General features: G+C 46.5%; 2 protein-coding genes across 2 annotated transcripts in view; one reads left to right on the top strand and one right to left on the bottom strand.

The window, feature by feature from the left end:
- The window catches only part of LOC144014842 (piezo-type mechanosensitive ion channel component 2), a 112,605-nt gene extending 98,497 nt beyond the window's left edge, over window positions 1-14,108 (top strand). The window contains exons 47-56 of the mRNA XM_077515144.1: window positions 45-259; window positions 337-495; window positions 597-744; window positions 2,385-2,573; window positions 2,782-2,874; window positions 11,218-11,387; window positions 11,456-11,572; window positions 12,218-12,297; window positions 13,054-13,273; window positions 13,370-14,108. Coding sequence (XP_077371270.1) covers window positions 45-259; window positions 337-495; window positions 597-744; window positions 2,385-2,573; window positions 2,782-2,874; window positions 11,218-11,387; window positions 11,456-11,572; window positions 12,218-12,297; window positions 13,054-13,273; window positions 13,370-13,622 — 1,644 coding nt within the window. The 3' untranslated portion in view covers window positions 13,623-14,108. The remainder of the gene's footprint in view (window positions 1-44; window positions 260-336; window positions 496-596; window positions 745-2,384; window positions 2,574-2,781; window positions 2,875-11,217; window positions 11,388-11,455; window positions 11,573-12,217; window positions 12,298-13,053; window positions 13,274-13,369) is intronic.
- Window positions 14,109-14,981: 873 nt separating this feature from the next.
- atp5f1e (ATP synthase F1 subunit epsilon) lies at window positions 14,982-17,477 on the bottom strand. Its single transcript, XM_077515143.1, has 3 exons — window positions 17,342-17,477; window positions 16,876-16,997; window positions 14,982-15,135 (listed from the first exon to the last, which is right to left on the bottom strand). Coding segments are annotated over exons 1-3 (156 nt in total). The 5' UTR covers window positions 17,374-17,477; the 3' UTR covers window positions 14,982-15,133.
- Between the last annotated feature and the right edge of the window lie 3,591 nt (window positions 17,478-21,068).

The raw sequence follows: 21,068 nt of genomic DNA, 5'->3' as shown, positions 1-21,068 counted from the left end.
ATAGTGTTGAACTGAGCATCACTGATGCTCTTCTTTATGTGTAGAAATACTCTGCAGCAGCCGATATCACGGAGTCCCTGTCTGAGGACCAGGTCCCTGAAGCCTTCCTGGTCATGTTGCTCATCCAGTTTGGTACAATGATAGTGGACCGGGCGCTCTACCTGAAGAAATCTCTGTTGGGAAAGTGTGTTTTCCAGGTGGTGTTAGTGTTCGGCATACACTTTTGGATGTTTTTTATCTTACCCGGGGTCACTGAGAGGTAAAAGGTTGATTCATTCATTTGGAATAGTGAACAACCACAGATGTCCACTTCAATGTCTTGTGTTCCGCACACAGGAGGTTCAACCGTAATCCTGTCGCCCAGCTGTGGTACTTTGTAAAGTGTATTTACTTTGGCCTATCTGCGTACCAGATCAAGTGTGGCTACCCAAATCGCATCCTGGGTAACTTCCTCACCAAGAACTTCAACTACCTCAATCTCTTCCTCTTCCAAGGGTACACATGTGCTCTCTCTCTTTAACTAGAACTTTTAAGGAGTAAAATGAACACATGATGTGACATTTTAATGTATTTTCTCTTCCCTTAACCTCTGTCAGGTTTCGCTTGGTGCCCTTCCTGACGGAGTTAAGGGCCGTGATGGACTGGGTTTGGACCGATACCACTCTGTCCTTGTCCAGCTGGATCTGTGTGGAAGACATCTATGCCAATATTTTCATCCTCAAGTGCTGGAGGGAGTCTGAAAAAGTAACGTCATGTCAGACAGATGTCCAAGTTTGTCACTGGAATTTTAGCCAAACACAAAAGATCTGAGAAACCAAAATGGTGAAAAACAATGAATGCTATACTGCTGATTTTTTACAGCATGCTTTTTGGTTTGTTTATTTTGTTTGGTCTCTGCGCGGCCGTATCGCTCAAACTCTACGTCCGACCGGGGACATACGGGCATCCGCGGATTCGACTTAACGAGACCTTTGCAACGGTGTCTGTCCCATCGCTCCATGACATTGCATTCTGGACATAGAAAATATACACTGCAGTGCTGTATAATAAGTACATTTTTAAAAATAATTTTAATGGAAAAAAATGACTGTAAATGAAAAAAAACAAGACAAATTATGAATAAAAAAAAAATCATACTAAACTAAAAATCATGCCAAAACGAAAAATCATATAATAAATGAAAATATATATATATATATATACTGTGCTGTATAAGTAAATAAAAAAACGACAACATACTTTTAATGAAAAAAAAAATGTAAATGAAAAAAGAACATACACGATGAATGGAAAAGCATTTATAATAAAGTAAAAATCATCCAAAACTAAAAAAAAAACATATACAGGACTGTCTCAGAAAATAAGAATATTATGATAAAGTCCTTTATTTTCTGTAACGCAATTAAAAAAAAAAAAAAAAAGGTCGTACATTCTGGATTCAATACAAATCAACTGAAATATTGCAAGCCTTTTATTGTTTTATTATCTTAATATTGCTGATTATGGCTTACAGCTTAAACAAAACTCAAATATTCTATCTCATATATCATGAAAAAGTATACTAGTAGGCTATTGAATTAATCACTTGAATCGTCTAATTAACTTGAAACACCTGCAAGTGTCTCCAAGTGAATCCAGAATGTACGACATTTTTGTTTTTTTAATTGCATTACACAAAATAAAGGACTTTATCATAATATTCTAATTTTCTGAGACAGTCCTGTATAATAAATGAAAAAATATATATATATACTGTGCTGTATAAGCAAATAAAAAAAACAACATACTTTTAATGGAAACAATGAATGTAAATGAAAAAAGAACATATATGATGAATGAAAAAGCATTTATAATAAAGTAAAAATCATACCAAAACGAAAAAACATATAATAAACGAAAATATGTATAATTAACGGGATTGTTTTTTTTTAATTAATGTGGATTTCCATCATCGCAGCCTAGGTAGTTTTTGAAACGTAACACCCGCGATAAACGAGGGAACACTGTGTCTCCAGTAACTCTGCTAAATAGTTTTAAATTGTTGTATGTTTGCAGCAATTATCTTCAAACATGTATTAAGAAACAGATTTCTGAATTAATTCTACAGAATTTTGGGCAGAAAAAAAAACAGTCATTCAAGACAAGAAAAAAAAAATCACTGTTGTACATTTGGAAAGAAGTCCAGCACCATGATTTTTTTTTTATTTTTTTTTATTTTGTAAGGTGGCATTTGGCAATACTTGGAAACGCACTGTGCTACTAGACCTAAATGATTAAGAATAAATAAAGTCTACACAAAAATTCTAACTGTTTCCCCACCTCAAACTCTTCAACAAAGCTGTATGGGCAGTATTTTATTTCTTACTGATTGATCATTGTTTCAGAAATTCCCCCACCCGCCAGGACAGAAGAAAAAGAAGGTGGTGAAATACGGCATGGGAGGACTCCTCATCTTTGCTCTCATCAGCATCATCTGGTTCCCACTGCTCTTCATGTCTCTCATCCAATCAGCAGCCGGTGTCACAAATCAGCCTGTTGACGTCTCCATTCAACTCAGCATTGCTGGATATGAGGTCAGGAGGAATTCTCGTGTCTTTCTTTGATATTCACTTTGTCGTATTTACTCGAGTAGTGGCCAGGGACATTTGTTACACAATATAGAGTACTGGGCATCTAGAAAGTGTATACTGCAGTAATAGTTGTTGTTACTGTCATAATTGGTATGGATGTGTACACAATGCCACAAGTGTATTTATCACGGGTCACTCCATGTGTTTGCAGCCCCTGTTCACCATGAGCGCCCAGGAGCAGAATTTAGTTTCATACTCAGAAGCGGCATTCAACCGACTCACCAAAATCTACGCAACCTACCCAGTGAGATGAGCTTCTCTTCTTTACCAAAGCAAATGACTAATTCAGTAATTCACAGTAATTTCGTATATTCAGTAACCTGCAATCTAAGTTTTTTTTTTTTTTTTTTTAATTAGAGGTATACTACTACTACTACCACTACTAAAGGGGTCTGCAACATGCGGCTGTGGAGCCGCATGTGCCTCTCCTGCTGCTCCCTGTGGATCTTAAAAAAAAAAAAAAAAAAAAACTGTAGAAATGAATACATTATTTTGTATTTTTTAAAGGGGCTGTCTGCCGGATTCACTCAGGATTTTTTTTTCTTCACTCACTCATTCACACACTAAGCTTCTGTGGGTGAGTGAGTGGAAAAAAAAATAATAAAAAATTTGTGCGTGCTTTCAAATTGTGCAAGTTACGCAGCTGACACGTTTGCGACACGCCACCCCCCGCTCTGCGATTGGCTGGAGGGTTGTAAACACTGTCTTTCCACTGAAACATCCCGCTGTTTACAAAACAATCACAAAATGGCAAATTACAGGCTGGGGAGGTGGGGGTTTAGGACGAAATTACCACAAAAGGTTAACAAAAATACAGGTGTAGACTGAGAGAAAGTTAAAGTGTGTACATCCTGTATTTAAAAAGTGCATTTTCCTGAATGAATCCGGCAGACAGCACCTTTAAGTTAAAATATTCTTTAAATTAATTATTTATATGATAATTAATTAATACTAATAATGATTAAATAATAATTAAATAATAAGGGTTTCGGGGGCGGGCTTCGAGGGGTGGGGGGGTGGTGGGGGTTGTTGGGGGTCGGGGTGTGTTCAGGGGTTTGGGGGCCGGGGGGTGGCGGGGCCTGGGTCGTGGTGGGTGGCGGGTTTGGGTGGGGTGCGGGGAGGTCGTGGGGAGAGGGGGGCGGGGCCTGGGGACCGGTGGGGCGCTGTGGGGGCCCGCCTGGCCTCGTTCTGTGGCCTTGGGCTCGGGGGTGTGGGCCGGGGCGGGGGCGGGGGTGTTCCGGGCGTCTGGGTCGGCTCTCCGACCGGTGTCCGCCCGGGTGGCATGGGGGTGGCCTTGGTGCTGCCGCGGCCCGGGGGATTCCGGGGGGATTCCGGGGGGGGCGGTGCTCGCTTTGCTGGGCCGGGGTTGACGGCTTCTTTCTTTGTGACACGACTCGGCTGAGTCGAAGAAAAACGGATCCCAAAAAGGCAGGCTCAGAAGAGGAAAACAATCACGGTTTATTCCTTTGATCAACCGAAGAAGCAAATCTTGCTCGCGGGCAAGATAACGCGGATCACAATAATCACTTGCACACAGCAAGGAACCCGAAGGAAACAGAAAACCCTTGCAAAAGGCAAGGAACACGAATTTAACAAAAAACACTTGCAAAAGGCAAGGAGCACGAATGTAATACATAACACTTGCAACCGGCAAGGAACGCGAATGTAACATAAAACACTTGCAACGGCAAGGAACACGAATGTAACAAAAAACACTTGCAAAAGGCAAGGACAGAATAACCAACACAAAACACTTGCACCCGGCAAGGACTACTCGAAATGGAATGCGGAAACAATCAAAAAAACGGAGTAAACAACAGAAAGCGACGCGGATATACACACGTGAATACAGAGTAAATCGATGACGAAAACAGATTCTATGACTTTAGCACAACTTGGAAACGCGGAGAACACTTGGACACACTAGTGAGCAAATAATAATCCGACGAAGTGCTGTGCTCCTCGGAGTCCTTTTAAAGCCTTGATTGTCAATGCGCTGCAGGTGCGGAGCTGGGGAACGCCCCCCTTGTTGCAGGCACTGGAACACACACACACAAGCACAACAGGCTGAGAACCGAACCATGACAGTACCCCCCCCTTAACGGACGCCCCTTGGCGGACCACCTGGCTTATCTGGATGAGCAGCATGGAAAGTGTCGAGCAAAGACGGGTCAAGGATCCAGGAGCGGGGGACCCATTGCCGCTCCTCTGGTCCGTAACCTTCCCAGTCGACCAGGTACTGGAAGCCCCGGCCCCTGCGCCTAGAGTCCAAGATTTCTTTGACCGTGTAGACAGGATCCCCATCGACCACTCGGGGAGGAGGCGGAGCGGGTGCAGGCGGGTTCAGCGGGCTGGGAGTCTCTGGCTTGAGGAGGGAAACGTGGAATACTGGATGCACCTTGAGTGAAGGCGGAAGACGGAGTTTCACAGTTACTGGGTTGATGACGGTGAGTATTTCGAATGGTCCAATGTAGCGCGGACCCAACTTCTTCGAGCAACCAGCCAGACGCATGTCCCGGTATGAGAGCCAGACCTTGTCTCCTGGCTGGTAAGTGGGCTCCGGACGCCGCCGACGGTCCGCAATCTCCTTATTGCGGGCCGCTGAGCGGGATAGTGCCGCTCGGGTCTCCCGCCATACCTTGTGGGCCCGCCGGAGGTGATGTTGGATGGTGGGCAGTTCGACGGGACCTGCTTGTGAAGGGAACAGAGGTGGCTGGTAGCCGTACGCCGCCTTGAAGGGTGAGAGACCTGTCGCAGAGGACGGCAGAGTGTTCGTGGCGTACTCGATCCAGGAGAGGTGCGAAGACCAGGATTCCGGGTTGTGCAGGCAAACACATCGTAGAGCAGCTTCAAGGTCCTGGTTGGCCCTCTCCGTCTGGCCGTTGGTTTGGGGATGATATCCAGACGACAAACTGACTGTGGCGCCCAACAGCTTACAGAATTTCCTCCAGACCTGGGAGACGAATTGAGGACCCCGGTCGGACACCAAGTCCACTGGAATGCCGTGAAGACGGAAGACATGACGGACGAGGAGTTGAGCAGTCTCCCAGGATGATGGCAGTTTGGAGAGGGCAACAAAGTGAGTCAGCTTCGAAAACCGGTCAACCACTGTCATAATGACCGTGTTTCCCCTTGACCGGGGGAGGCCGGTGATGAAGTCTAATGAGATGTGTGACCAAGGCCGCGCCGGGATGGGTAGCGGCCTTAACAGTCCCATCGGCGGCTGGTGGGATGATTTCCCGCACGCACAAGCGGTACATGCCTTGACGAATTCCGTGACGTCCTTTTTCATGTCGGCCCACCAAAACCGCTGGCCGATCAGGGCAAGAGTCCGGTTGATCCCTGGGTGACATGCCACTCGTGAGGTGTGCCCCCACCGTAGGACCTCCGCCCGCACCGGGTCAGGAACAAACAGTTTCTCTGCCGGGCACTCCTCCGGCACAGCGAGCCCTTCCTGGGCTTCAGTGACTCGCTTCTCGACCTCCCATCGAACTGCCCCCACAAAACAATGTGCGGGTAGGACCGGTTCAGTTCCTGCCTCCGGCGTGGCCGCATCGTAGATCCGGGACAAAGCGTCTGGCTTCTGGTTCCGGGATCCCTGGCGGTAGTCCACGACAAAGTTGAACCTTGTGAACAGTAAGGCCCAACGTGCTTGCCGCGAGTTAAGTCTTTTGGCTGACCGAAGGTATGCCAGGTTCTTGTGGTCCGTCAGCACCCTAAAGGGTTCCTTGGCGCCCTCCAGCCAGTGTCGCCATTCTTGTAGAGCCAAGACGATTGCCAGAAGTTCCCTATTCCCGACGTCGTAGTTCGCCTCTGCTGGACTCAGTCGCCGGGAGAAGAAGGCGCAGGGATGGAGCTTCCCGTCTTCTGGCGACCGCTGGGACAGGACCGCCCCCACTCCTGAATCCGACGCGTCAACCTCGACCACAAAAGACAGATCGGTATTAGCGTGGATGAGCACTGGCGGGTTTACAAACTGCTGTTTCAATTTCAAAAATGCATCTTCAGCAACAGGTGACCACCTAAAGGGTACTTTACTCGACGTCAGTTTAGTAAGGGGGGCAGCCCGTAAGCTATAATCTTTGATAAAGCGACGATAAAAATTAGCGAATCCCAAAAATCGTTGTAGCTGTTTATGGGTTTTGGGGGTCGGCCACTCGACCACGGCTTGAGTTTTTACCGGATCCGCCCGCAGTTGCCCTCCCTCGATAATGAAACCCAGGAACTGCACAGACTTGGCGTGGAACTCGCACTTCTCTGCCTTCACGTAGAGCCGGTTTTCTAATAGGCGCTGGAGGACCAGGCGGACATGTTGCCTATGCTCATGAATATCGCGTGAGAAGATCAGGATATCATCGAGGTAAACAAAGCAAAAAGTGTTCAACATGTCCCTAAGGACGTCATTAATTAGACATTGGAATACTGCTGGGGCGTTTGTCAGACCAAAGTGCATAACACAATATTCAAAGTGTCCGAGTGACGTCTTAAAAGCAGTCTTCCACTCGTCCCCTTCCCGTATTCTCACCAAATGATAGGCGCTTCGCAGGTCTAGCTTAGAAAAAATTCGGGCCGATTGCAACGGAGCAAATGCTGAGTCAAGCAAGGGAAGGGGATATTTATTCTTAATAGTGATATCGTTTAGACCACGATAGTCGACGCAAGGACGGAGTGTCTTATCTTTTTTCTCGATAAAGAAAAAACCAGCTCCTACGGGAGACTTGGACGGGCGTATCTGACCAGACGCTAGCGACTCAGTAATATACTCCCGTAAGGCGTCTGGCTCCGGCTGGGACACCTGACATAACCGTGAACCCGGCAATGGTGCACCGGGAATCAGGTCAATCGCACAATCATACGGACGATGGGGCGGCAATGCTCGTGCACGATCTTTACTAAAGACCTTACTTAAGTCATGATACTCCTCGGGAACGTTATCTAGACATACCGCTTCTGGAGTTAAACTAGCTGGCACCGATGTTGTCCCTCCTGCCGACTTCAAACAGTGGGCATGGCAGAAGGGACTCCAGTTCTCTAACGCCGGCTTTTCCCAATCGATATCTGGATTATGCGTTCTAAGCCATGGTAGGCCCAACACTAGGGGCGCAGAACGGGACGGCATAATAAAAAACCTCCTTCTCTCTTCGTGATTTCCCGAGAGTCTCAAGTTGAGAGGGCCGGTAGACAGTCGTACCTCCGCCAGCAGGTGCCCGTTGAGGTCGAAAACCTTTTTGACCTTTTCTAAGGTCTCTACCGGGCTTCCTAATGCGTCTACAACACACGGGTCAATAAAACAATCATCTGCCCCTGAATCGATTAACGCACTTACCCTAACACTCAACCCGTATCCCGACAGCTCCCCCGACAATTCTAGCCGTTTATCACTGAGTGAAGACCCCGACGGCGGGCTTGGTTCGGTTCCCCCCGGTTCATGCTTACCCTGGTCTGCTTCCTGCTCGGACTTCAGGGGCTGATCGGCCCGGCCCCCCAGTCGAGCGGTCGGTCGCGTCTTGCGGGAAGGTCGCGCTGGGCACGACGCCACTCGATGCCCCGGTTGACCGCAGTACAGGCAGGCACCAGCGAGCCACCGGCGACGACGCTCCTCTGGGTGCAGGCGTCCACCACCCATTTGCATGGGCTCCCCTCCATTGTCCGGAGGTCCAGGAAGGGTGCGTGCTTCGGCGACGTCGTTGAGGGAGAGTCTGGACATGTCCTCGGTTACGGCTGCTCCACGCCGCTCAACGGCACGTTCTCGGCCCCGTTCCCGTATCCGATTATCCAAACGGATCGTAAGTTCAATGAGTCCCTCTAAAGAGCTCGTGTCGTCGCGGACTGCCAGTTCATCCTTGAGTTGTGTATTCAGTCCCCGACGAAAGACACTCCGCAACGTACAGTCTCCAAACCCGCTCTCGGCGGCCAGAATACGAAACTCGATGGAATAATCAGCGACCGATCTCTTTCCCCCTGTACTAAATCTAGCAACCGACCCCCGGCCTCTCTCCCCCTAACCGGATGATCGAACACGCGTTGAAATTCACCCACAAAATTTGGGAAAGAGGACCGAAGGTCTGGTCGCGCGTTGCTCACCACCATAGCCCAGGTAGCGGCTTGAGCAGTCAGGAGGCTCATAACGAACGCTACTTTGGACTGATCTCGAGCGTAAGTAAATGGTTGCTGGTCAAAAATGAGTGAACACTGATGTAAAAACTGACCGCAACCTCCAGGATGTCCATCGTAGCGTGACGGGTGGGGCAAAACGGGTTTTCTATGCGTAACCGGGAGCGCCGAAATGGCAGTGTCCGAACGCGTAAGTTCCGGGTTCTGCTCTCCGCGGGAACTGAGGTGCTCGAGCCTCCCGAACATCTCCTCACAACGATGAGCAAGCCTGCCCACCACCTCTTGAAGACCGGCCAAGGTGGTCTCGGTTTGCCCAACCCGTTGTCCCTGACTGGCCAACGCCCGTCTCACCCTTTCTGAGTCTGCGGGATCCATGGTCGGATTATTCTGACACGACTCGGCTGAGTCGAAGAAAAACGGATCCCAAAAAGGCAGGCTCAGAAGAGGAAAACAATCACGGTTTATTCCTTTGATCAACCGAAGAAGCAAATCTTGCTCGCAGGCAAGATAACGCGGATCACAATAATCACTTGCACACAGCAAGGAACCCGAAGGAAACAGAAAACACTTGCAAAAGGCAAGGAACACGAATTTAACAAAAAACACTTGCAAAAGGCAAGGAGCACGAATGTAATACATAACACTTGCAACCGGCAAGGAACGCGAATGTAACATAAAACACTTGCAACGGCAAGGAACACGAATGTAACAAAAAACACTTGCAAAAGGCAAGGACAGAATAACCAACACAAAACACTTGCACCCGGCAAGGACTACTCGAAATGGAATGCGGAAACAATAAAAAAAAACGAAGTAAACAACAGAAAGCGACGCGGATATACACACGTGAATACAGAGTAAATCGATGACGAAAACAGATTCTATGACTTTAGCACAACTTGGAAACGCGGAGAACACTTGGACACACTAGTGAGCAAATAATAATCCGACGAAGTGCTGTGCTCCTCGGAGTCCTTTTAAAGCCTTGATTGTCAATGCGCTGCAGGTGCGGAGCTGGGGAACGCCCCCCTTGTTGCAGGCACTGGAACACACACACACAAGCACAACAGGCTGAGAACCGAACCATGACACTTTGGTGGCGGTCCTTATACATGCCAGATCCATCACACCAGCATCTACTGAAACTCAAACAGAATTCGCCTCTCCCTCCCACTGCTCGTTGAATTAGTGGGTGCTGGTGTCTGTGGATCTCACTTTGCTTTATCCATCCTTCCCTCCTTCCTCTCTTTAGTTTTTCCTCTGGTCACTTGAGATCTCCTCAATTTATTGGAAGTTTGAGGTTTCTGGGTTTGGCGTAAGACTCTGGTTTTGTAACCAAGCAGGAGGTGTTCAGTTGGTGCTGGATTTCACTTTGATGGACTGGATGGACTGGTTTCTATGGATCTCACTCTGCCTCATCGATCCTTCCCTCCTTCCTCTCTTTAGTTTTTCCTCTGGTCTCTTGAGATCTCGTTAATTTGTTGGAATTTAGAGGCTTCTGGGGTTGGCGTAAAACTTTGATTTTGTAACCATGGGGAAGGCAGGAAGTGTTTGGTCGGTGCTGGATTTCACTTTGATTTATCTTTCTTTTCTTTTTATCTTTTCTGACCTTTTCTCTGGTCTCCTGACCATTTGAACCTCACGACTCTGGCGAAACTCTGAAGTACCTGGTTAAGGTGAAGGGTAATGGGATTTTTAGGAGGTTTTAGGTGAATTAATGAGTATAAATTTATACGTATTGGCACGCACGCACACAAACGCACGCACGTGCACACATGCACGCAAAAAAAAAAAGAGAGAGCAATGATGATAAGACGTTGAATCGGTAAGACTACCGAATGAACAATTCTGAGCTCTTAAAAAAAAAAAAAGTAACCATAGAAAGTCCAAAAACAAAAGAAGAAATCTGGAAAATTACCATAAAATGTATACAAAATTGCCAAAAATGTAAAAAAATAGACTGTAAGAAAAAGGCAGGACAAAATGTAAAAAAATAGACATAAAATATATTAAAAAAAAAAAAAAAAAAAGGAGAGGAGAGAATAGGTAGAAAATGACCATACACGTCCATAAAATTGCCCAAAATGTCAGAAACTTGACAGAAAGGCAGAGAAATTTAAAACAGCACAGTGGTCTAGTGGGAGAGTGTCTGCCCTGAGGTCGTGGTGCCCTGAGACGGGGAGGTCGTGGGTTCAATCCCTGGCTGGGTCATACTGAAGACTATAAAAATGAAAAAAAAAAAAAAAAAAAAAAAACATTGCCGCTCCCTCAGTGGATGGGTCAAATTTGGAGAAATTTCACCTCTCTGAGATGTGTGACAATTAGTCGTACTTTAACATTTAAATGTAAGAAAAATGTAGTCTGAAAAAATTATAAAAACAAATCCAAAAACAGAAGACAAAAAGGTAGAAGAACATGAACCTCTACGTATTGGATGCTAACTGGCTGCTTTTGTTTATTGTCTCTCTTCAAGTCGGCTATGCAGTTCATAATGAACTATGAGGCTGAAGACATTATTGTTGCAAAGATCAAGAGTGATGCCAGCCTACTTTGGAGCATCAGCCCGGCCAGTCGGGAGGCCATGATTGAGGAGCTCAGCAACTCCCCTCATTTATACATGACGTTACGATGGACACTGCTCAGGTCAGGCTGGATGAATGTATTTGGTTTTTTACAGGCATTTTACATACTATATCCTAATACTGTTTTAGAAATGCCTCCATATCGATGAATGCCGAGACAGTGGGGGAAAACACGGTGAAGTTTGAAGACAAGGCCTTGAAGGAAGAAATAGTCCACATGCTGAAAGGCAACAGCAGCGAACATGTGTGAGTCACAGTCAATGACAATCCGGATAGTCACAACACGCAGCCTCAAGTGGATAGAAATGTGCTATTCGAGTCGCTTTCGGATGTGGATACAGTGACCACGCGAATCCAATATTTATACAACTAAAAACTTTCAAATGTAATGAGGTGATGGAGTTTAGTGTATAAAGCCCATCAATGAAACCTTACCAATTAACATACAAATCAAATTCAAATAAGGGGAAAGTGAGTACAAATTAAGAGGAACAGAATTTTTTCCAAACCTAAATACAATACAAAACAAAACAAAACAAATTTCAAACTCAAGGTGTCACTTTGTGAAAAAATCTGGATTATAAAACTAAATCATCTCAGTACATTTTTTTTTAAAAATTATAAAAGCACAAATACTGTACTGGAGAAATATATAGCACAAGGTCATGCTATTGAATCATTTTGTTTGTTACCTTGAAAGCAACTTGACTGCTTGCTGTCATTTATTTTGTTGATCATTGTGTGTTGATCAGCGGCAGATATAAGTTTCAGCTCTTTCTGTCCCCTTTTATTTCTTTTTTTTCCTCTGAAGAATGAAATAATTTTTAATTGAATTGGGGGGGACACAAAGAAATGTCGTCTAACTGGTGATCTGCTTCTCTGTCCTGGTAGGATCATTAACACTCTGCTGCCAAAGTTCCTCAGGGGTCCCAAAGGACCAGAGTCCAAAATGGCAACCAGGATGAACATTGGTTAGTTGATGCTTTAATTATGGAGGACCAAAACTGCCAAAATTCAAAATAAACAAAAATTCCTAAATAAATAAATACGTGACTAAAAGTGAAAATAAAAATGAATATAAATAAATATGTGACAATTATATTAAAAAAATGGAAATGGAAAACCCGTTTTTATTTTCACTTTTTGTCATTTATTCATTTATTTATTTTGAATTTTGGCAGTTTTGGGCCGTACTGCCAAGTCGAAATGTTATTCAAATGAGGGGGCGGTCCTAAGCGCGTGTGGGGTTGGACTCCGCCGTTGGTCGAGTGAGCAGCTCGGCGAACAAGGACGTCTTGCCGGCTTGCAATGGAGAGCTCCAGCAATGGACGACGATCGTGTCCACTGTCACCTCAACTTGCGACTTAAGTTTTTAGACAACTTGTATTCATTTTTAGTCAATTATTTATTTCGAATTTGGCAGTTTTGGTCCTCCATATTAATAACAGTCATCACACACTTTTGTTTGGAAATCAATCAGTTCAGTTCTCAAGTGTTGAAAATGAGTGGCTCTTTTTGATGACGCAATGTTAATGATTGAATAAACATGCCGTTTTGTCTACATAAATTAGCCCACTTTTCAATTTACAGTAGCAAGCTTTTAAGTACTAGCATCCAAGTTTACACTATTGTAATTGTAGTAATAGAAACATGAGCTACAGTTTAAAACCATTTTATGTCGTTGTACTGCTATTTGCTAACAGTGAAGCCATTTGTGCTGCCCACAGGCCATACTGACCGTCCAGAACTCCTGGCTTTCTTCAGACCCTTGTCAATCAGACTCCGAAAAGTCAACAGCACTTCACAGCGGGAGGCGGGCCAATGGTGGATGGTACAGGAGTGTACTCCGACGCTTGTCTCGTCTGACCACAAGTGTGACAGCATCGAAATCGTGGTGTTCAGTGACAAAGTCAGCCCATCTAGTCTGGGTTTTTTGGCCGGACACGGGTAAGTAACCGGTGTGAGACACCTCAGCGTTTTGATCTTTGAAAAATACAATACATAACATTTTGAACAATTCTTGCTTTGCCTTTCGCTCCATAGAATCGTGGGCCTCTACATGTCAGTAGTGCTTGTCATCGGCAAGTTTGTGAGGGAGTTCTTCAACGGCATCTCGCGCTCCATCATGTTTGAGGAGCTGCCGTGCGTGGACCGCGTCCTCAAGCTGTGCACGGACATCTTTGTGGTGCGCGAGACCGGAGAGATGGAGCTGGAGGAGACGCTCTTCGAGAAGCTCATCTTCCTCTACAGATCGCCCGAGACCATGATCAAGATGACCAGAGAGAAGGACAGCTAGACTTGCTGCTCTTCTGTAGACTTTTCCAACGGATGCGGCTGAATATATGTTGCTGAAAACTGTCAGCTCTTCTGCCACTTAAGGGCTGCTTCTTAGATCACTCAAATAGGAAATTATGGATGTCGATGTGTTAACAACAAAATGGGACATAAACAAAGCAAGGTGAAGTTTACATCATACAAATGTCTGGTGTCATGACACTTAACACTTTAAGTGGTTTAATCGTGAAACCAGGAGAACACCAATGAATGGTCAACCAGATTGCATGCATTTCTGATAGGGATTGTATGGAAGCGTAGAGCTGTCAATGTGGAGTAAACATTTTTGGCTGGCGAGTATGTTCGAATATACTCGCAAATATGTTCAAACGTATTGAAATACGTTTGAACATACTCGCAAATACGTTTGAACATACTCACAACTACGTTTGAACATACTCGCAATCATGTTCGAACATACTCGCAATTATGTTCGAACATACTTGCTACATGCTACAAAGTTAGCATACCTTCCCATAAGGCGACATGGTATTATTTGCACATGCGCGAGTGAAAACAAAACCCAATTTTTTTTTAGGCATTTGGGCCACAATACCAATTCATTAGAAAATTAAGTAGACGAAAAACATGATGAACCTAATCATGCACGGCAGACATAAATCGTAAAAGTTCCGAACGAATACTGTTTTTTGTCTACTTCATTTTCTAATGAATTGGTAATGTGGCCCAAATGCCTAAAAAATGGGGTTTTGTTTTCACTCCCACGTGCGCAAATAACACCCGGTGGCATTATGGGAAGGTTTGCTAACTTTGTAGCATGTAGCCTACAAGTACGTTCGATCGTATCTGCGACTATATTCGAACGTATCTGCGACTATGTTCGAACGTATCTGCGAGTATGTTCGAACATACTTCCCAGCCAAAAATTTTACTCCACATTGGCAGCTCTGCGTAGTACTTCCGTTGGATTGAAAATAAATAATGACACGATTGAGTTACGCTGTAGATTGCGTGGTTTACTGTCTTGAAACAACTGAGGCAAAAATGGACTCTTTGTATTTTCGGCCGTTGAAAATATGCACACAAAAATTCATGTTAATTTTCACCATATTCTGTCCAGTGTTCCTCAATTCTTATTTGAAATTTTTTGTTCCTTTTGGGGTTTTTTGACTAAAAACCTATTTGAAAGCATTGCATCCTGGTTTTGGATTTCCTCTGTACAAACCACTAAACTGCAAGTCTTACACACTTAAATATATTTTCCCAAAGTTTACAATTTTAGCAAAATAACGTTTTGTTCCAAGTTTTTATCATGTGTAAAACAATGTCAATCCAAATTAATAAAATAAAATAATCAGTCTTAGCATGAATCCGGTTTATTTTAACTTTAATTACAAATAACAGGGAGGGAATTTCCATTCTGTTGTTATCGTGTCTCTTCAGAACATCACATCGTCCTCCATCTTTTTTCAGACAGTTGCAGTTGGAAGCGTTCTACATCACAGGAGCACATCCTGCAGACATGAAATGAAATGAAATAAATGCCTAGAACAGAGCAGGCACTTTTCTGAATATGAAATACAAATCGACAATTGTGACTACATTTTGAGGCTACCTTGACCAGGTGCACTTTGAATGAAATGCAGAGAAAACGAGACCTTGCAATATATTACTAAAGCAAATCTTTTGGTCTAAACATTTTTCAAACCAGAAAAAAATTTGGTTATGCAGACTACCCAACACAATAAGGTATGGTAATTACATGTGAAATTTCATTAGGAATGCATACACAAGTTGGAACCAGATCTGTGTTTAAAAGGATTGCACTCCATTTTCATTATCAACACAACTATGTCCATAAAGATATGCACTGTCCTCATATAAACCAATAATTGTGAAAGTTAAACCTCTTGAGAGTCGTTTCTATTCTAATATGATGGTTAACCTGTTTTAGTGTTTCTCAACATTTGAGCCAAGGCACATATTTTTAGGGCTGGGTTTAAAAACATTGAATAATCAATACTGAATCAATTTTCCTTTTTGACCCTGATATTGATTTCATAAAACCATGAATCGATTATTTTAATCGCTTTTTCCCCCATAAATTTTAAATGTTTTTTAGAATTGTAAAGGCCAAGATTGTTTGGATGTATTGTTTGCTTGACATTTACTGTTCACATGAATTTAAAAGTATTTTCTTACATTTATGAAACCTTGACTTATTGTACATGAAGACAATTCAGAATCTTTTTAATTTATATTTATAATTATTGAAGTAGAATTAAGAAAATATTTTCATCTCATCCTTGCTGATGCCAATGTTTGGAAAACACTTAAGTGATTCTAACACTAAATCATTTAACCAGTTACTTCCTCTGCAAAATTTAATTTGGAATTTAATGTTTGTGGAGGGCGGCACGGTAGTCGAGTGGTTAGCACGTCCGCTTCCCAGTTCTGAGGTCTCCGGTTCGAGTCCAGGCTCGGACCTTCCTGGGTGGAGTTTGCATGTTCTCCCCGTGCCCGCGTGGGTCTTCTCCGGGTACTCCGGTCTCCTCCCACATTCCAAAGACATGCATGGCAGGTTGATTGGGCGCTCCGAATTGTCCCTAGGTGTGCTTGTGAGTGTGGATGGTTGTTTGTCTCTGTGTGCCCTGCGATTGGTTGGCAACCAGTCCAGGGTGTCCCCTGCCTACTGCCCAGAGCCAGCTGAGATAGGCGCCAGCACCCCCCGCGACCCTTGTGAGGAATAAGCGGTCAAGAAAATGGATGGATGGATGGATGTTTGTGGAGTTTTTATCATATCCTTGATAATTAAGAACACTTGTTATTCCATAATTAATAACGGATTTGAAGTGAATTGAATTTTAAAAAACAAAAAAACAAATCAAACTCAACTCTTGCGAATCAAAATCAAATCGTATTTGGTACGCTCACTTTGTCAGTCACTTCTAGTAAAAACAATTAAATGCACAACCTGTGTATCCACCTGCCATTCACCACCATTCATCCAACAGAGTAACTCGTGACTTCCTGTTAGCTTAATATTCAATTAAAAGGGGTCAGATTCACACAGAGTAAGGCAGGCCAATTTGTGAGTAAACTGATCATCAATTCAGTATTAATACATTTTACAACATCGTTGTGTGATGGTGAGCGATGAGATTTTTCATGTTGAGGAAATTGTGAAATTAAAGTGCATAACAAAATGAATCAATGGGTGTTGAACGACGCACGTATTCAGAACGTGAACTTACATGCTGTTTTGGGCTTGACTATTTTCACACTGGCTTCGGCCGCCTTCATCGCTTCACCTTTCAATTGTGGCTTGAGGGCTGCCCGCACCGCGTTGGCACAGATAGATGAGAAGCGGATGTAGCTGCACAGAGGACAAACACACAGTCGGTCAGCACCAGCGGCACGTTAAAGAGAAAGCTATATAAAGAACAAAAACAACAACAACGCATATGTCGATACGTGGCAGAATGTCTAATTCATGAACATAGCACGGCTTGAATAGTCGGTGGCACGAGAAGCAGCACAAGTCAAACCGTGAACGTGTGGACGAGCTGACTTCAACTAGCATTAGCATAGCGGCTAACTAGCAAAGCTCCGTCAAAACCTTAACACTGAAGACCTAACAGATTACGTTACACCTATTCATGCATCCGTCAATCGTTTAAAAAAACTAAAAATGCGTGTCATCAACGTCCTTTTCCCCACCTGAGTCCCGCTTGTCTCCAGTATGCCACCATTTTAGCAGGAGTTGTAGGAAGCTTCAAGGGCAGATCGGAGGAGTCGGACGCGTGCGTGATCACGTCATTTACACGTACGTCTCGCCCCTCCCCTCCCGTGATGTCTAGGAAGCGCAGCAAAATTCATCTACTCATGCCAGTGCAACATGCAAACCATAAGTTTATTTATTTTTTGAATATACCGTTCCTGTTCTTGAATGTTCCTTCAATGTTTCTCCACTGTGCTCCCAAAAATAAATAAATACACACGCGCGCATTTAGTCGGTTTTATGTGACTGATGTAGCGAGTAGTGACGGGAGTCAGAGGCGGAATGTTGAAGTCTGGAGCCAAATACTGGCGTTTTATTGACATCAGCTCCACACTCTGCACGAGGCTCACAGGCCAACTATCATTTCGTCCTTTTATCCTTTCAACCTAACCAACTCCTCCCACCCGGAACTCCCCCTTCGTCCCAACGTTCCGTGGGTGAATTGTGTTCCCATCACTACACAAGCCCCCCACAGAATTCACCCATAATCAAACTCCAGATGACGGGGCGGCAAAACTGCCCGACCCCTGCGGGTAAAGTACCCAGGGAGCGCGGGCGGGAGGGGCACAGCAGAAACATCAGAACAGTCCTGCGCACCAACTGGCGGGGATGCAGGAACAACTGGAAGGGACCCCGCACGGTCCACCAAGCGCAGCCCAGGGGGGCGGCCGCGGCGGGGGGCACGGGGCAAGTCCAAGGGTCCGGCCAGGTCAACATGAGCCGGCTTAAGCCTGTCAACAGAAACAGTTTCGGAACGGCCCCCAACATCCACGACCATAGTCTTGGCACCATGCTCCATTTCCCATGGAGACGTCGCACCACAGCTCGACTCCGGAGTCGTCAACCGCCACCCTTTTAACTTGCAACCTGGTGTCGGAGCCCCGAAGCAACTGGGTGCCACGATCGGAAGCCTGGTCGGCCGCCATCCGGGAAAAGTCGAGGCCCAGCTGTACCGTGTTGACGGTTGCCCTGGACAGACTCGTTGTCCTTGCCAGCGATATGTCGGATGTCCGTGGTGTATTCAGATATGAACGACAGCTGGCGCTGTTGCCGCGCGGACCACGGCTGGGACAACTTCGACATGGAGAAGGTGAGGGGCTTGTGATCGACAAAGACCGTGAACTCATGGCCCTGCAGGATGAAGCGGAAGTGGCGGATCGCCAAGCCAGACAGCAAGGAGCTCCCTGACGAACGTGCTGTACCTGCGCTCCCGAGGGACTATCTGGCGGCTGAAAAAGGCGAGCGGCTGCCACGCACCTTCGACGCGCTGCTCCAAAACGGCCCCGACGGCAAAATCGGATGCGTCAGTAGTGAGGGCGACCGGGGCATCCGGGTGCGGGTGGGCCAACAAGGCCGCTCGGGACAGCGCGGCTTTCGTCTCTTCAAAAGCCTTGACTCTCACATCCGTCCAGTCGACCGCACGGTTAGGAGCCACACCCTTAAGTGCGTCGTAAAGCGGGTGCATCACATGGACAGCGTGGCGGATGAACCTGTGGTAAAAAGTCACCATCCAGAGGAACTGACGGGGACCCTGGGCCGTCCGGGGTCTAGGAAAAGCGGCAACAGCTTCCACTTTTGCCGGGAGCGGGGTGGCACCGTCCTCGTTGATGAGGTGGCCGAGGAATTGGATGAGGCACACCAAAGACACATTTAGCTCGGTTAATAATCAGTCCAGCCTGGCTGAGCTTGGAGAAAAGCTGCCGGAGGTGTGAAAGGTGTTCTCCGATGGAGGAGCTGGCCACAAGGATGTCATCCAAGTAGACGAAGATGAACGGCATGTCCCGGAGAACAGAGTCCATGAGACGCTGAAAAGACTGGGCCGCGTTTTTAAGGCCGAATGGCATCCTGAGAAACTCTAACAGTCCGAAAGGTGTTATCACAGCAGTCTTAGGCACATCGGCGGGGTGGACCGGAACTTGGTGATAGCCCCGTACCAAGTCCACCTTGGAAAACAGCTTCGCACCTGCCAGGTGGGCAGAGAAGTCCTGTATGTGCGGGACCGGATAGCGATCGTGCGCCGTGGCATCATTGAGGGGGCGATAGTCTCCACATGGTCGCCAGCCGCCGTCCGACTTCGGAACCATGTGGAGAGGCGAGGCCCACGGGCTGTCCGAACGACGAATTATGCCAAGGCGTTCCATGTTGGCGAATTCGGACTTAGCTGTAGCCAATCTATCAGGGTTGAGGCGTCGGGCCTTAGCGTGAACCTGCGGGCCCACGGTCTTGATGTGGTGCTCGACCCCATGCTTGGTAGAAGTGGCTGAAAATGTAGGCGTGGTCAGGTTGGGGAATTCTCCAAGAAGCCGCATGAACACGTCGTCATCTGAGAGCGTGCTGGCGAGGCCCTCAAACGTCTCCACATCACACCCACAAGCAACAGTGGAAAACGTCAAAGCGTCCAACAGGCGGCCATTTTTAACATCCACCAGTAGACTGTGGGCACACAAAAAGTCCATGCCAAGAAGGGGAAAAGAAATGTCCGCAGTGACAAAGTCCCAAGTGAATCGGCGCTCCCCAAAACATACATCCACTGTCTTAGTGCCGTAGGTCCGGATAGGTGCATCGTTGGCCGCTGACAGGTGCGGGCCGTGAGTGCCCCCGGCAGCATCTTCAGCCGAGGCAGGCAACACGCTTCTGCGGGCGCCAGAGTGACAAAGGAATTTGAGTCTGGAGAGGGTGTCCTTGATAAACAGCAGCTGGCACTTTGCAGCCCCACTCACAGCTGCAACTGAGTGGAGGCGTTGCCGTTTTCCGACGCAACAAAGGAGCAAGGGGGCGGCACCTCTTCGCCTTGGTTCCAAAATGTGCGTGAAAATAGCATAAGCCAGGGGCTGATCGGCCATCCACAGCAGCGCGTGCTTATGAGGTGCAGTTGCGGCCGCCGGGACTGCCACCGGGACTGGGAAGGCGCGCGCAGAGGCCAAGACCTCGTGGTTGTAACGCTGGGTGGCCAGGAAAAAACGTTCAGCTTCCTCCGCCAGAGCACGTGGCTCGGAGATGGTAGTGTTCGCTAGCGCTGTCTGGACATGAGGAGGCATGTGGCGCAGAAACAGTTCAATGAACAAAAAGTTCGGCTCCTCTGCGCCAAACAGGTTCAGCATTTTGTCTTACTGTCCCACAGGCCCTGGATGGCGAAAAGGTGGCGAGCCCGTTCCGGCCGTGAAAGCTCGAAGGTCTTAAGGAGGTACGCTTTGAGCCCCGTGTACATATCCCGTTCCGGGGGAGAGGTGATAAAACTCACGGCTCTGGCTGCCGTGGAGCTCCCGAGCGCGGACACGACGTGGTAGTAGCGCGTGGAATCGTCTGTAATTCCTCGGATGGCAAACTGAGCTTCAGCTTGTACAAACCACGTCGCTGCGGCCGACTCCCAAAACTCCGGTATCTTGAGACCAGCGTAGTTCGCCATGTCGCTCAATTCGATCAAATTATCAGCCTCGGAAACGTCAACGAGGCGGATGTCAGGGTCACCAATGAAGCAAGTAGTGACGGGAGGCGGAGTGTTGAAGTCTGGAGCCAAAGACTGGCATTTTATTGACATCAGCTTCTCAGTGTTTAACAGCAACTCCACACTCTGCGCGAGGCTCACAGGCCAACATTTCGTCCTTTTATCCTTTCATCCTAACCAACTCCTCCCACCCGGAACTCCCCCTTCGTCCCAACGTTCCG

This window comes from Festucalex cinctus, chromosome 2 (genome assembly GCF_051991245.1).
Source record: "Festucalex cinctus isolate MCC-2025b chromosome 2, RoL_Fcin_1.0, whole genome shotgun sequence".
Lineage (NCBI taxonomy): Eukaryota > Metazoa > Chordata > Actinopteri > Syngnathiformes > Syngnathidae > Festucalex > Festucalex cinctus.
This window is presented reverse-complemented; position numbering and strand designations above follow the sequence as displayed.

Excerpts from the sequence above, each read along its gene's own strand:
- atp5f1e (XM_077515143.1), bottom strand. The coding sequence starts at position 17,373 with ATGGTGGCATACTGGAGACAAGCGGGACTCAG. Across the intron at positions 16,998-17,341 it reads TGGAGACAAGCGGGACTCAG|CTACATCCGCTTCTCATCTA; the intron begins GTGGGGAAAAGG and ends TCCTCTGTGCAG.